The following is a 14,140-nucleotide window of genomic DNA, read 5'->3' on the forward strand; positions in this document are numbered from 1 at the left end:
AGATGGCTCTTGCATGGTAAAACTTGCAAATATCTTTAATTTGAGGATATTTTATGTAAATGATTATTAAATCAGCATTTCGAATTATTTTAACCGTTGCAATGTCAAGCAGATCAGACAGTTCAACAGGAAGTTTTTCATGCTTATAAATGTCCTCTAATTCGTTTTTATTTAAAATTTTTGTATTGAAAATGTTTACTTTTAAGAGGGTTATGGTATCAACTAAATTTAGTAGGTCAAAAGTTATTAATTTTAAACGATGCTTACTCAGTATTGTTTCTTCATTGAAGATGACATTTTTTAATGAATTTGATAGCAATTCAATTTCTTTGAAAAATTTGGAATTTATTACAAATTGTTTATTATTATTTTCAGTTAATTCATTTACTTTATTTTGTATTTTCAAAAAGTCGTCATGAAAATATTTAATATTTGATGTTATCTTTATGTATAATTCTGTTTCTATTGTTGATTATAATTTTATTCGGTCGATTTTCCTTAACTACCTGCTTTTTGTATCGGGATTGAAGTTTATTTCTTTCCCCGAATTTCTTTTCATAAACTACTTCTCCTATTTTATAATCTTTTTCTCTTCTATCTTTGTTATGTAGCTTAAGCATTTTGGTCTGAGCTTCCTTAAGTAATATTGGATTATGCTTGTGTTCTATTTTGTTATACAATATGTCATATGGCATTTTATTGGTAGTTGAATGTATCGTCAGGTTATATTTCAATGCCGCCCTTATTATTATTTCTGAATAATCTGTTAGATTTAGTTCATCCTTGATGCACCGCGCTATTTCTGTTAGTGTGGAATGTACCCTTTCTACCTGACCATTTGAGGTGCTGTGTCTGGGATCAGCATAATAAATAGTTAAGTTACTTCTTTGTATGAATGATCTAAATTGTGCTGAAGTAAAGCTTGGTTCGTTGTCAGTCATTAAAGATGTTGCTAACGGAAAGTGTTGCAAAATTTCCATTACCATATTTTCAATGTTTAATTTACTTTGAATTTCCTTGACCACCAAGTATTTGGAATAAGAATCTATACAAGTTATGAATGTTAGGTTTTGGGCATGGTATATGTCTAAGTGTAATTGATCTCCTTCTTTTGCTGGAGTGGGAGCTTCCCCAATTGGAATTTTTACAGGGTGTCTGTGATATTTGTTTTTGTTACAGATCTCACAATTTTTTATATATTCTTTTAATTTTTTGTGCAGGTTTGGCCAATAATACAGCTTAGTTATTTGTTTGTAATTTTCGTCTAGTCCTCTATGGGCTCTGCAATGTGTTTCTTCTATAATTATAGCTTTATCTTCTGAATTTACTACATCTTGGAGGAACTTTCTCGTGAAGAGAAATTTATTTATGAAGTTTTCCTTTAGCTTATTTTGGATAAGGTATAAATCTTCTAAAGTGCAGTGTATTCCTGTGGTTAAGTGAGGCTGAATAAATTCTTTTAAAACGATTAGCAGATTGTCTACCGTATCAAATTCAATAATGTGTCGGGTATTTTCATAAACTCTTACTAACTCATGAACTGTGAATCTCCCTTGCGCTAATAGTAGCTGCTGTTTAAATTGGTTTAGAGGCTTGCTAGTCTTTTGAATGACGTTTTCAAAACTACTCTCTGCTGAATGCTGAGTATTTATGTCTGATTCTGATTCTGTCTGGTCGACATCACTATCTGTCATATGATTTATTTTAATCCGAGATAAAGCGTCCGCTACTACGTTAGTTGAGCCTGGCTTATAAATGATTTTTGGTGTGAAACTTTCTATGAAGTAATACCAACGTTTCATTTCAACATTTGGATTTTTTTGCGACATTGCAAAGGACAAAGGTTGGTGATCTGTATGTATTTCAATTCCACTCACTCCGTATAAATAATTTCGCAAATTTTTTAATGCCCATACAATAGCTAATAATTCCTTTTTATTAGTAGCATATAATTGCTCGGTTTTACTTAAAGTTTTAGAAATAAATGTTATGGGATTCCCATCTTGCGACAAAACTGCACCTATTGCTATGTCCGATGCATCTGTGGTTAATGTGAATTTTTTATTGTAATCTGGTTGTACTAATTCAATATGTGCTATTAAACTGTCCTTTAAATTATTAAATGCTCCAATTGCTGGTTCATCCAGCTGTATTAATGTTTTCTTGGATGCCCTTCGTGAAACTTTCCCATTTACTCCACTCAGATATTTTGTTAATGGTTTGGCAATTGTGGCATAATTTCGGGCAAATTTTCTGTAATACCCTGTTAGTCCTAAGAAGCTACGTAGCTCTCTGATATTTTTAGGAATTGGATAGTTTTGTATTGTGGAGATTTTGTCTGGATCTGTTTTAATGATATTTTGGGAAACAATGTATCCCAGAAATTTGGTTTCCAATTGAAAGAATTTAGACTTTTCTAGGGAAATTTTCATGTTAGCGTTTTGCAATATCTGTATTATATGAATTAGATCTTTATAATGTTGTTCTATAGTTTTTGAAAATATTATTATATCGTCCATATAGACGTGACAAGTTTTCCCAACTTGTTCTCTAAGTATATCGTCCATTGCCCTTTGGAAAATTCTGGGAGCGTTCGTCAATCCCATAGGCATTCTTAGAAATTCATATTTGCCGTTATTTATGGAAAAAGATGTTTTTTCAATATCTGATTCCCTCATTAAAATCTGATAGAAACCTGACTCTAAATCAATGGCCGAGAAATACTTTGCCTTACCTAAATTGGCAAGGATTACTGAAGGATCTTGCATAGGGTATCTATCCGGTATGGTGTTTTCATTAAGTTTCTTAAAGTCTATTACTAATCTATGTTTAGGAGTTCCGTCCTCATTTACTCCCTTCTTTGGTACTACTATTACCGGTGAATTATATGGGCTTTTACTAGGTCTGATTATACCTTCATCTAACATTTTACTTATTTCGTTATTAACGAAATCGTTAACCGAATAAGCGTATGGATACTGCTTGCCATATACCGGTCTATCATGTTCAGTGTTAATCTCTCCTTTTATATCCGTTCTGAACGGTAACTGTAAATTTATATTGGCATGGTCTTCTTCGATGATAGATACCATTTTCTCTCTGAGATTTTCTAAATTGTCCTCTTTGTAGGTTATTGTGTTATACAATTTCATTTTTTTCAATTCAGAATTTTCATAACTTTGTATGTCGGATATTTCTACGACGGCGCGTTCAGGATTTTTGCATCCCAAACTTTTAAATTGTTCATTGTCGGATAATTCAACGACGGCGTGTTCATGATTCTTTAATCCCAAACTATTCAAACTTTTAGTGTCGGATAATTCAACGACGGCGGGTTCAGGATATTTGAATCCCAAACTATTGACGGATAATTCTTCGTCGGCGTGCTCAGGATTTTTTGATCCCAAGCTATATAAACTTCCTTCTACCTTTACTGAATCACTTTTCATTTTTTTATTATATATTCCTTCAATGGAAGGATGGTTTTTCCTTCTATAAAGGTTATTTTGTTTAAAGAAAGGACCTCGTCATATATTAGTTTCTCTTCATTGTCTTTATAACTTAAAGTCCCCTTTCCTGTATCAATAACAGCTCCGATTTTCTTTAATGGGTTAAATCCTATTAGTAAATCTGCCTCCATTCCATCTATTTCGTAAAACACTTGTTTTGTGTTGAAAATAGTTATATTATGAAAATATTTAATTATTGAAAACCCATTTACTGTAGCAACTTTCTTATAAATTGATAATTCTTTTTTATTTTCGTAAATTCCCTTTTTTAAAAAACAGGAAGTCGCTCCCGTATCTATCAAAACTTTTAATTCTCTGTTTATTTTTTTATCTACTCTTTTTAAGTAGGGCAGACCTACTTCGGGGGCTGATCTAAAAAATGGTCCTCCTCAATGTTATTTATCCGCATTGCTTTATTAGACGGTTGTTCCGACGTTTCATTTGGTTTACGTTTCTGCGCTTGATATGCGTTAGATTGATTATTCGGTACTACGTTTGCCCTAAAATGCTGAGCTTGGTTATAATTGTTATTATTTCTCCGATAATAACCATTAGTATTCTCCCGATAATATCTATTATTATTATTATTATTATTATTATTTCCCCTGAATTGATTGCTGTTCTGTCGGTTCTGGATTTGTAATGATTCGTCTACATCCATTGGTTCTGGGGCCTGATTTTGTTGTCTATTACCCAAGAAATAGGGTTGTCCCCATGACATGTTATTCCTCTGAAAATCCCTTTTTTGGTCGAATGGTGAACTATTAGTCCTTGGTTGTCGTTGGTTGAATCTCAATGTATTGTAATTATTATTCCCTGAATTTCTGGGGCCACTGAATTGGTAGGCAAATTGGGCCCGAATGTTATTTGATTGCAATTCCTGTACAATTCCGGTAAATCTGAGGGATTCAATGAAAATAGGATTTCTGCAGTGCCGCCGTTTAGGCCAGTGACAAAAATGCGTAAGGCATTGTCTCTAATTTTTTTATTTGATTCTTTTGTGATTTCACTGTCCTTTCCGTGAGTCATTATTGTCTTATTTATTAACAAGGTCATTTTCTTGTTAACCTCGTTATAGAAATCTATTATGGAAAGGTTCCCTTGTCGGAGAACGCTTAACTCCTGTTCTATTATGTAAATTGGTCTCTTGTCACTGTAAACAAAGTCAGTGCGTGGTTGGTCAGTGCGTCATGTGCTGGTCCTGTTATTTTGTTTCTTAAAATTGTTAAGGCAATATAATATTGCTTACTTCCATTCTTATATAATTTCACTGCAGTTTCTGCAGCTTCCCTCCATCCTACGTATTGGTTCAATCCACCATTGAAAATTGGTAGGGATTCTATTACCTTTAATGTGGTGTCATCTTTTATTGTCTCGTCTATTGTTTCTGCCTGATAATCTGATACCTGATCGGATTTAGTTTCTATTTGTTGTTTTAAATTTCCAATTTGCTCCTGTACTTGTGAAATTTGAAGTGCTATCAATTGTTTGACCAGATCTGCAGTGAGATCGGTCCTTGTTTGTGAGTTAATCATTTGTAGTTTTCCAAACTCTAAAGTTAGTTGATCCACCTTAAATTTTTCTTATATGTTTCTTTTTATATTCTTGACCACCGCTGGGCTTAAACCTAATTGAACTTATATATTTAGTACTACAACTTTCGCTCACGAACTATCCGGTAGGGGTCGTCCTTCTTAGGGTCTTCCTTCTTGGTTTGGCTGACAGATCTTCGAACGGGTCTTCCTTCTTGATTTGGCTGACAGATCTTCGAATGGGTCTTCCTTCGTAAATTTCTTTGTTGTTTAACTGGGTCTTCTGGGGTCTTCCTTCTTTGGTTTAGCTGATAGTTTCACTTTCTTTGTGTTTTGTTTTGATTGGTTTTGTTTAAAGATTTTGGTTTTTTTGGTTTTTTTTGTTTTTTTGAATGGTCTTGATTAGCTTTTCTTGTATTTATTTTTGCACACCCTAAGCTCCGGTTTGTTTCCTTTTTATCTCACTTTTTCTTATCTAATATCTCACAGTCACTCCACGTTTTTATATTGAAGGATTTATTCCATTAATTAATTGTCCTTCGGGTTTCGGCACGACGCAACACTTTTATTATTCGGTGCTTTTTATACAACGTCGCCCCACGTTGGGCGCCAATTAAATAACTGCGGTAGCGGATTGCGTTTTTAAAAAGTTTTTATTTAACTTCTAAGTTTACAGATATAGATTTAAGTTGAGGGTCACAAAGGATTCCGGACAAAGGGTTTGCGCGATCTTAGTTTGTAGCTTGACTTTTCGGTGTCGCTTCTGGATCAAGACTGACTTGAACTTTTTGATCCTTGCATCGTCGATCCCTTTCGGGAATAGTTTTTCTATAAACATTTCAATTGATTTCGCCATCCGGAGTATTGAATTTCGTCATCCAAAGAGAGAACTTTAAAATGCCTAAAGTGCAGGATCTGCAGAAAGCCGGGTGTGAGATTGTTTATGAGAAGCCGGGTGTGGGCAAACATTGGTTTTCCATTTAGGCGAGTGTCAAAAATTGGGATTGTGGCGGGAGCCATTGAGATTGTACATCTTAGAAATCAATTAGGCGGAGGCCCAAGATTGAAATTGTTTTCGTTTTGGAAAGCCAAAGATTGTTTACAACTCGTATAAGAGCTCAATAGAATTGGGTACGTTATCTTGCATACATACATTTGTATGCTTGTACACAGACAAATACATACATACGCAGATCTACGCACAGAATCTACGACGAGCCCATGCCAAAAGAGAGAACCGAAGGGAGCGCGTCACAAGGCGTCACGCCAACGCGTGCTTATGTGTACCCAAATTCACACATATGTATGTATGTACATATGTACACAACTGTAACTGCACAGATGTATGTATATATAGAGAAAAAATGCTAAATACTATAAGCAGCGACGCTCTTTGATAAGAAATTTATTAGATTAAGGCGAACGATTGTCGCGATTACAGACACTCGGCAGCCTTGTCGCCGTTTCGTTCCATGTCATTCCGTTCCAATCCGTTCTGCTGTAGTGATTTGTGCCCGTCTCAGGCCCACTTCTGTTCAGTCGTTCGGACGACGACGACGACACGACGGTCAATCCCGGGTCCAATTCCAATTCCGATTACGACTCCGATTCCGAGTCGGGGAAAACACTGAAACTTTACAGAAACGCGGACCATACCGCTCAAGAAATGTGCTTGTTGTTGTTGTTTTTGTTGGAGGCATCATCAGCATCATCATCACCATCATCATCGTAACATACAAGTTTTTATTTGTATTTTCTTTGTCTTGGCTTGGCCTCTTGTTGTGTTTTGTGTGTTGATATTAACTAAACAAGATGTGGGTCTTGAGTTTCAAGCATGATTTGCTCTACAAAGTGAAAGTGCTCCGTCAAAAGCAAGTGTTCAAAAGGAGTCATCCACTGGATCTCCCTACTAGATCCCTCCTATAACATCTCATTAACTTTTTGTAAATATTCTAAATAATGTATGTACCTACTCCATATATGTAACATTAAGTTTAAGTATGTATCTCCTGTGATCAATTGTTTTTCCCCTTAAATGTAAAACTAGATTAAGTTGCCACGAAAGGTAGCAGTAAACTTGTTTACAATAAAATACAAATTTTCCACATGAAAAAAAGCAAGTGCGTTTCGAAAGTGTGGCATACGAGCAGGCGCCAACGCAGAAGGCTGTGCTGGAAATGTGCAAAATATTGAATTAACTGTGATTGTTTTTAGCGGAAAATGTAAGTTGTAGAAATTAAATGTGTTGCATCGAAGCTGGAGGGATCCTGAAACCAAGAGGGGAGATCACGAGGCCGTATGACCGTATCGTTGCGGATAATACATGTGTATAATTGTAAAATCAGCTAGACACGGCTGATTCTCCTCCCCGAATAGCTCTATCCTTATCACATCTCCTGGCTTATCGCGTTTCACAATATAATACCACTTTCTGTCAATTATATTGTAAAGATAGGCCACCAGCAGGCACTTTTTGGCCATCAAATAGTACACTAGTACTTTTTATACCCGATACTCAAAATGAGTATTGGGGTATATTAGATTTGTGGTAAAAGTGGATGTGTGTAACGTCCAGAAGGAATCGTTTCCGACCCCATAAAGTATATATTCTTGATCAGCATCAATAGCCGAGTCGATTGAGCCATGTCTGTCTGTCCGTCTGTCCGTCCGTCCGTCTGTCCGTCTGTCCGTCCACTTCAGCGCCTAGTGCTCAAAGACTATAAGAGCTAGAGCAACGATGTTTTGGATCCAGACTTCTGTGCTATGTCACTGCTACAAGAATATTTAAAAATTTTTCCCCGCCCACTTCCGCCCTCACAAAGGGCGAAAATCTGTGGCATCCACAATTTCGACGATACGAGAAAACTAAAAACGCAGAATCGTAGAAGATGACTATATCTTATGGAGTGCAAAATCTGAACCAGATCGTATACTTATTATAGCCAGAATCAAGAAAACAATTTCATTCTTTCTCGTTCTGTCTCTCTCTAACACACAGGTTTCATGGTCGGTTTTGCCAATTGCAAAATATGAGTTCAAGGATCTCAGAACCTATAAGAGCCAGAGCAACCAAATTTGGTATCCACACTCCTGTGATACCGGGCCTTGACCGTTTTGTGTCACAATTTCGCCACACCCCTTTCCGCCCCCACAAAGGACGAAAATCTGTTGCATTTACAATATTGCAGATTCGAGAAAACTAAAAACGCAGAATCATAGAAAATGACCATACCTATCAGATTGCTGAATCTGGATCAGATCAGATCAGATCATTTTTATAGCCAAAAGGAACAAATCAATTTGCACTGGCTACGCAGCGCCCGACGTCACGCTCAGACTGATGTTCTGTCTCTCTCACACGCACTCTTTGTCGTGTCGTTTAAGATTAGCGGCGTCTGCCGGAGGAGAGCCATACTCACTTAGTATCGGGTATAACTGTAGAGTTGCGGTGTCCGCAGCAACTCACAACGTTCCCCCTCGTTTTTATACCCGATACTCAAAATGAGTATTGGGGTATATTAGATTTGTGGTAAAAGTGGATGTGTGTAACGTCCAGAAGGAATCGTTTCCGACCCCATAAAGTATATATATTCTTGATCAGCATCAATAGCCGAGTCGATTGAGCCATGTCTGTCTGTCCGTCTGTCCGTCCGTCCGTCTGTCCGTCCCCTTCAGCGCCTAGTGCTCAAAGACTATAAGAGCGAGAGAAACGATGTTTTGGATCCAGACTTCTGTGATATGTCACTGCTACAAGAATATTTCAAAACTTTGCCCCGCCCACTTTCGCCCCCACAAAGGGCGAAAATCTGTGGCATCCACAATTTCGACGATACGAGACAACCTCAAACGCAGAATCGTAGAAGATGACTATATCTTATGGAGTGCAAAATCTGAACCAGATCGTATAATTATTATAGCCAGAATCAAGAAAACAATTTCATTCTTTCTCGTTCTGTCTCTCTCTAACACACAGGTTTCATGGTCGGTTTTGCCAATTGCAAAATATGAGTTCAAGGATCTCAGAACCTATAAAAGCCAGAGCAACCAAATTTGGTATCCACACTCCTGTGATATCGGACCTTGACCATTTTGTGTCAAAATTTCGCCACACCCCCTTCCGCCCCCGCAAAGGACGAAAATCTGAGGCATCCACAATCATAGATAATGACCATATCTATCCGGTTGCTGAATCTGGATCAGATCAGATAATTTTTATAGCCAAAAGGAACAAATCAATTTGCAGTGACTGATTTTCTGTCTCTCTCGCACGCACTCTTTGTCGTGTTGTTCAATATTAGCGGCGTCTGCCGGAGGAGACCATACTGACTTAGTATCGGGTATAACTGTAGAGTTGCGGTGTCCGCAGCAACTCACAACGTTCCCCCTCGTTTTTTTTTTATTTTTTATTTTTTTAGTTAGGGGTGTCCTTTATTGGTCGAGTGTGTGTGGCAAACAGAGTGTAAAACGATTTCAAATCTCCAAGTCCTCGTGATGATACAGTTCCGTGAGCAGACGATACACGTACGATGGGGCGTGGCCACCGGTATTGGATATGAATAACGTGACCAACTCAGGTGGCACATAGTCGAACATGGGACTGTAGACCTTGGCCTCGCGGGCCGGTATTGAATCGTATGGGATCACATCCTCGGCACAGCCGACCATATTGAAGGCATCCTGTTCGCACAGATGCAGTGGCGACAGTTTGTACATGGGCGCGAGGACAATCACAGGCACGGAATAGTGCTTAGCGGCTAGAGCTACTGTATAAGCACCGCAGGCAGCTCTCAGGCCACCGTTAGCCAGAACACTGTGTGTGCCAATGATGACCTTGTTGACGCGTGACATCATGGCAAAAATGGCCGCATCTGGGATGACAATAATCTCCACATCCTTCTCCGCAGCCAAGCTGGTAGCCAGATTGTGACCACGACAGGCGGGCGCACATTCCGCCACAATGATGGTGGGGAACTGACGCTTCTTGATGGCTCGCTTAAGGAAATTCTCCACGCTGCGCGAGTGTCCCAGCGTAAGTATGATCTCCGACGAGTGTATGTGCTCTTCAGCCTGAACGCAGATGTTCTCCGATACCTATCTCCTTATACCTATCCCCCCAATAGTTCTGCCAAAAACACACAGATGTGCTCGTACACCGAGAGAAAAAGGCCCTAAAAGCACTTAGGTTTGCTCCAAGAGTGGATATTGTGAAAAAAAAACACATCTTGACTATGAAAATATTTGCTATGCTTGTACGTAAAAACCGAATTGTTAATTTGAATATGCATATGTTTCCTTGTACTGTGTCGTGTTTTCGCCGAGTGTAGTTATACGATTGCAGCGTATACTAGAGATACGAATTTGATTTCCGATAAGGGACCGTTTCGATGTCTCGCCAAAGTCGGCGAGTTAGCACAGAAAATCTAGGCAATCAAAAAACACGCCGTTTCTGTTTACGTTACTTTTCGTCCCGTCCCGTCCCGTCTGCTCTGCTCTTCTGCGGTCTGTACTTGGCTGTTGTACGGGTATTTTAATCACTCTCCCCTATCGAGCGTTGAACTTGGCAGTCCGCAAAGCGGCCCCATTAAGATGGTCAATGTGCAATAGCCAATGCAATGAATGGCTGCAGAAATGTGTCTAATCGTTCAAGCAAATACCATTTGGTGGCGGGATGTTCTACGGGAAGTGAAGTGCACTGAAAATTCAATCTATATGGAAAATTCCGCTCAAATTTCCAGAGATGGAAATTAAAGCAAAGAATGCTATTATTCCCGAAAACTAAATTTTAAATCGTTTTGAAACATTTTTACCATAGAAACGTGGGATAGGCAAGTACTCAAATCATCGAAGAAACGGTAAAGTGTAAAGCTTCTACCCGATACATAGGCTATAAGTATGTGAGGCGTTTTCAAGGTACTTTCATATCTCTCAGAGCATCATCCGTGGCTGTGGCCGCCTCGGGAATTCGTCGCTGTCATGTGTCAAAATTAATGGACGAGACGAGAGTACTATACATTTAAAGGTATTTGTCGTGGTAATTTGTGACGATGATGATGCGGCGCCATTTGTGGAAATCTATTATGTCGTTCTCGCTTATTGCTCTCCTATTGAAAGCGATGCGATACTATGTTTAAGCATTGTGCTCCCTGAGCTCCGATTTATGTCACTCATCGGACGAGTCTCGAGTCTCGACTAACTCTCTGTTCCCTCTCCTTGCAGCACCAGCATTGAAGGCTGCTAATCGAGAGCAGAGACCATCTGTCATCATCGTCCGTCCGTCTGTCCGTCCACTTCAGCGCCTAGTGCTCAAAGACTATAAGGGCTAGAGCAACGATGTTTTGGATCCAGACTTCTGTGCTATGTCACTGCTACAAGAATATTTAAAAAATTTTCCCCGCCCACTTCCGCCCTCACAAAGGGCGAAAATCTGTGGCATCCACAATTTCGACGATACGAGAAAACTAAAAACGCAGAATCGTAGAGGATGACTATATCTTTTAGAGTGCAAAATCTGAATTAGATCGTATACTTATTATAGCCAGAATCAAGAAAACAATTTCATTCTTTCTCGCCTGTGTCTCTCTCTAACGCACAGGTTTCATGGTCGGTTTTGCCAATTGCAAAATATGAGTTCAAGGATCTCAGAACCTATAAGAGCCAGAGCAACCAAATTTGGTATCCACACTCCTGTGATACCGGGCCTTGACCGTTTTGTGTCACAATTTCGCCACACCCCCTTCCGCCCCCACAAAGGACGAAAATCTGTTGCATTCACAATATTGCAGATTCGAGAAAACTAAAAACGCAGAATCATAGAAAATGACCATACCTATCAGATTGCTGAATCTGGATCAGATCAGATCAGATCATTTTTATAGCCAAAAGGAACAAATCAATTTGCACTGGCTACGCAGCGCCCGACGTCACGCTCAGACTGATGTTCTGTCTCTCTCACACGCACTCTTTGTCGTGTCGTTTAAGATTAGCGGCGTCTGCCGGAGGAGAGCCATACTGACTTAGTATCGGGTATAACTGTAGAGTTGCGGTGTCCGCAGCAACTCACAACGTACCCCATAGTTTTTATACCCGATACTCAAAATGAGTATTGGGGTATATTAGATTTGTGGTAAAAGTGGATGTGTGTAACGTCCAGAAGGAATCGTTTCCGACCCCATAAAGTATATATATTCTTGATCAGCATCAATAGCCGAGTCGATTGAGCCATGTCTGTCTGTCCGTCTGTCCGTCTGTCCGTCCGTCCGTCTGTACGTCTGTCCGTCCCCTTCAGCGCCTAGTGCTCAAAGACTATAAGAGCGAGAGCAACGATGTTTTGGATCCAGACTTCTGTGATATGTCACTGCTACAAGAATATTTCAAAAATTTGCCCCGCCCACTTTCGCCCCCACAAAGGGCGAAAATCTGTGGCATCCACAATTTCGACGATACGAGAAAACTAAAAACGCAGAATCGTAGAAGATGACTATATCTTATGGAGTGCAAAATCTGAACCCGATCGTATAATTATTATAGCCAGAATCAAGAAAACAATTTCATTCTTTCTCGTTCTGTCTCTCTCTAACACACAGGTTTCATGGTCGGTTTTGCCAATTGCAAAATATGAGTTCAAGGATCTCAGAACCTATAAGAGCCAGAGCAACCAAATTTGGTATCCACACTCCTGTGATATCGGACCTTGACCATTTTGTGTCAAAATTTCGCCACACCCCCTTCCGCCCCCGCAAAGGACGAAAATCTGAGGCATCCACAATCATAGATAATGACCATATCTATCCGGTTGCTGAATCTGGATCAGATCAGATCATTTTTATAGCCAAAAGGAACAAATCAATTTGCAGTGACTGATTTTCTGTCTCTCTCGCACGCACTCTTTGTCGTGTCGTTCAATATTAGCGGCGTCTGCCGGAGGAGAGCCATACTGTAGATATATAACTGTAGAGTTGCGGTGTCCGCAGCAACTCACAACGTTCCCCCTCGTTTTTTTTTTATTTTTTATTTTTTTAGTTAGGGGTGTCCTTTATTGGTCGAGTGTGTGTGGCAAACAGAGTGTAAAACGATTTCAACTCTCCAAGTCCTCGTGATGATACAGTTCCGTGAGCAGACGATACACGTACGATGGGGCGTGGCCACCGGTATTGGATATGAATAACGTGACCAACTCAGGTGGCACATAGTCGAACATGGGACTGTAGCCCTTGGCTTCGCGGGCCGGTATTGAATCGTATGGGATCACATCCTCGGCACAGCCGACCATATTGAAGGCATCCTGTTCGCACAGATGCAGTGGCGACAGTTTGTACATGGGCGCGAGGACAATCACAGGCACGGAATAGTGCTTAGCGGCTAGAGCTACTGTATAAGCACCGCAGGCAGCTCTCAGGCCACCGTTAGCCAGAACACTGTGTGTGCCAATGATGACCTTGTTGACGCGTGACATCATGGCAAAAATGGCCGCATCTGGGATGACAATAATCTCCACATACTTCTCCGCAGCCAAGCTGGTAGCCAGATTGTGACCACGACAGGCGGGCGCACATTCCGCCACAATGATGGTGGGGAACTGACGCTTCTTGATGGCTCGCTTAAGGAAATTCTCCACGCTGCGCGAGTGTCCCAGCGTAAGTATGATCTCCGACGAGTGTATGTGCTCTTCAGCCTGAACGCAGATGTTCTCCGATACCTATCTCCTTATACCTATCCCCCCAATAGTTCTGCCAAAAACACACAGATGTGCTCGTACACCGAGAGAAAAAGGCCCTAAAAGCACTTAGGTTTGCTCCAAGAGTGGATATTGTGAAAAGAAACACATCTTGACTATGAAAATATTTGCTATGCTTGTACGTAAAAACCGAATTGTTAATTTGAATATGCATATGTTTCCTTGTACTGTGTCGTGTTTTCGCCGAGTGTAGTTATACGATTGCAGCGTATACTAGAGATACGAATTTGATTTCCGATAAGGGACCGTTTCGATGTCTCGCCAAAGTCGGCGAGTTAGCACAGAAAATCTAGGCAATCAAAAAACACGCCGTTTCTGTTTACGTTACTTTTCGTCCCGTCCCGTCCCGTCTGCTCTGCTCTTCT

At 39.8% G+C, this 14,140-nt stretch overlaps 3 protein-coding genes across 3 annotated transcripts in view; 1 reads left to right on the top strand and 2 right to left on the bottom strand.

Annotated features, from left to right (window-relative positions):
• LOC117185764 overlaps positions 1 to 14,140 on the top strand; it is a 201,879-nt gene that overhangs the window by 177,737 nt on the left and 10,002 nt on the right. The window lies entirely within an intron of this gene.
• LOC117191670 (translation initiation factor eIF-2B subunit beta-like) lies at positions 9,458 to 10,132 on the bottom strand (the record flags this gene model as incomplete). Its single annotated transcript, XM_033396475.1, has 1 exon — positions 9,458 to 10,132. A coding segment is annotated over one exon (621 nt), but the record flags the coding sequence as incomplete, so codon positions are not given.
• On the bottom strand, positions 13,101 to 13,736 carry LOC117191671 (translation initiation factor eIF-2B subunit beta-like; the record flags this gene model as incomplete). The annotated part of the gene is made up of 1 exon (XM_033396477.1): positions 13,101 to 13,736. A coding segment is annotated over one exon (621 nt), but the record flags the coding sequence as incomplete, so codon positions are not given.

Source organism: Drosophila miranda, assembly GCF_003369915.1.
Source record: "Drosophila miranda strain MSH22 chromosome Y unlocalized genomic scaffold, D.miranda_PacBio2.1 Contig_Y1_pilon, whole genome shotgun sequence".
Classification (NCBI taxonomy): domain Eukaryota; kingdom Metazoa; phylum Arthropoda; class Insecta; order Diptera; family Drosophilidae; genus Drosophila; species Drosophila miranda.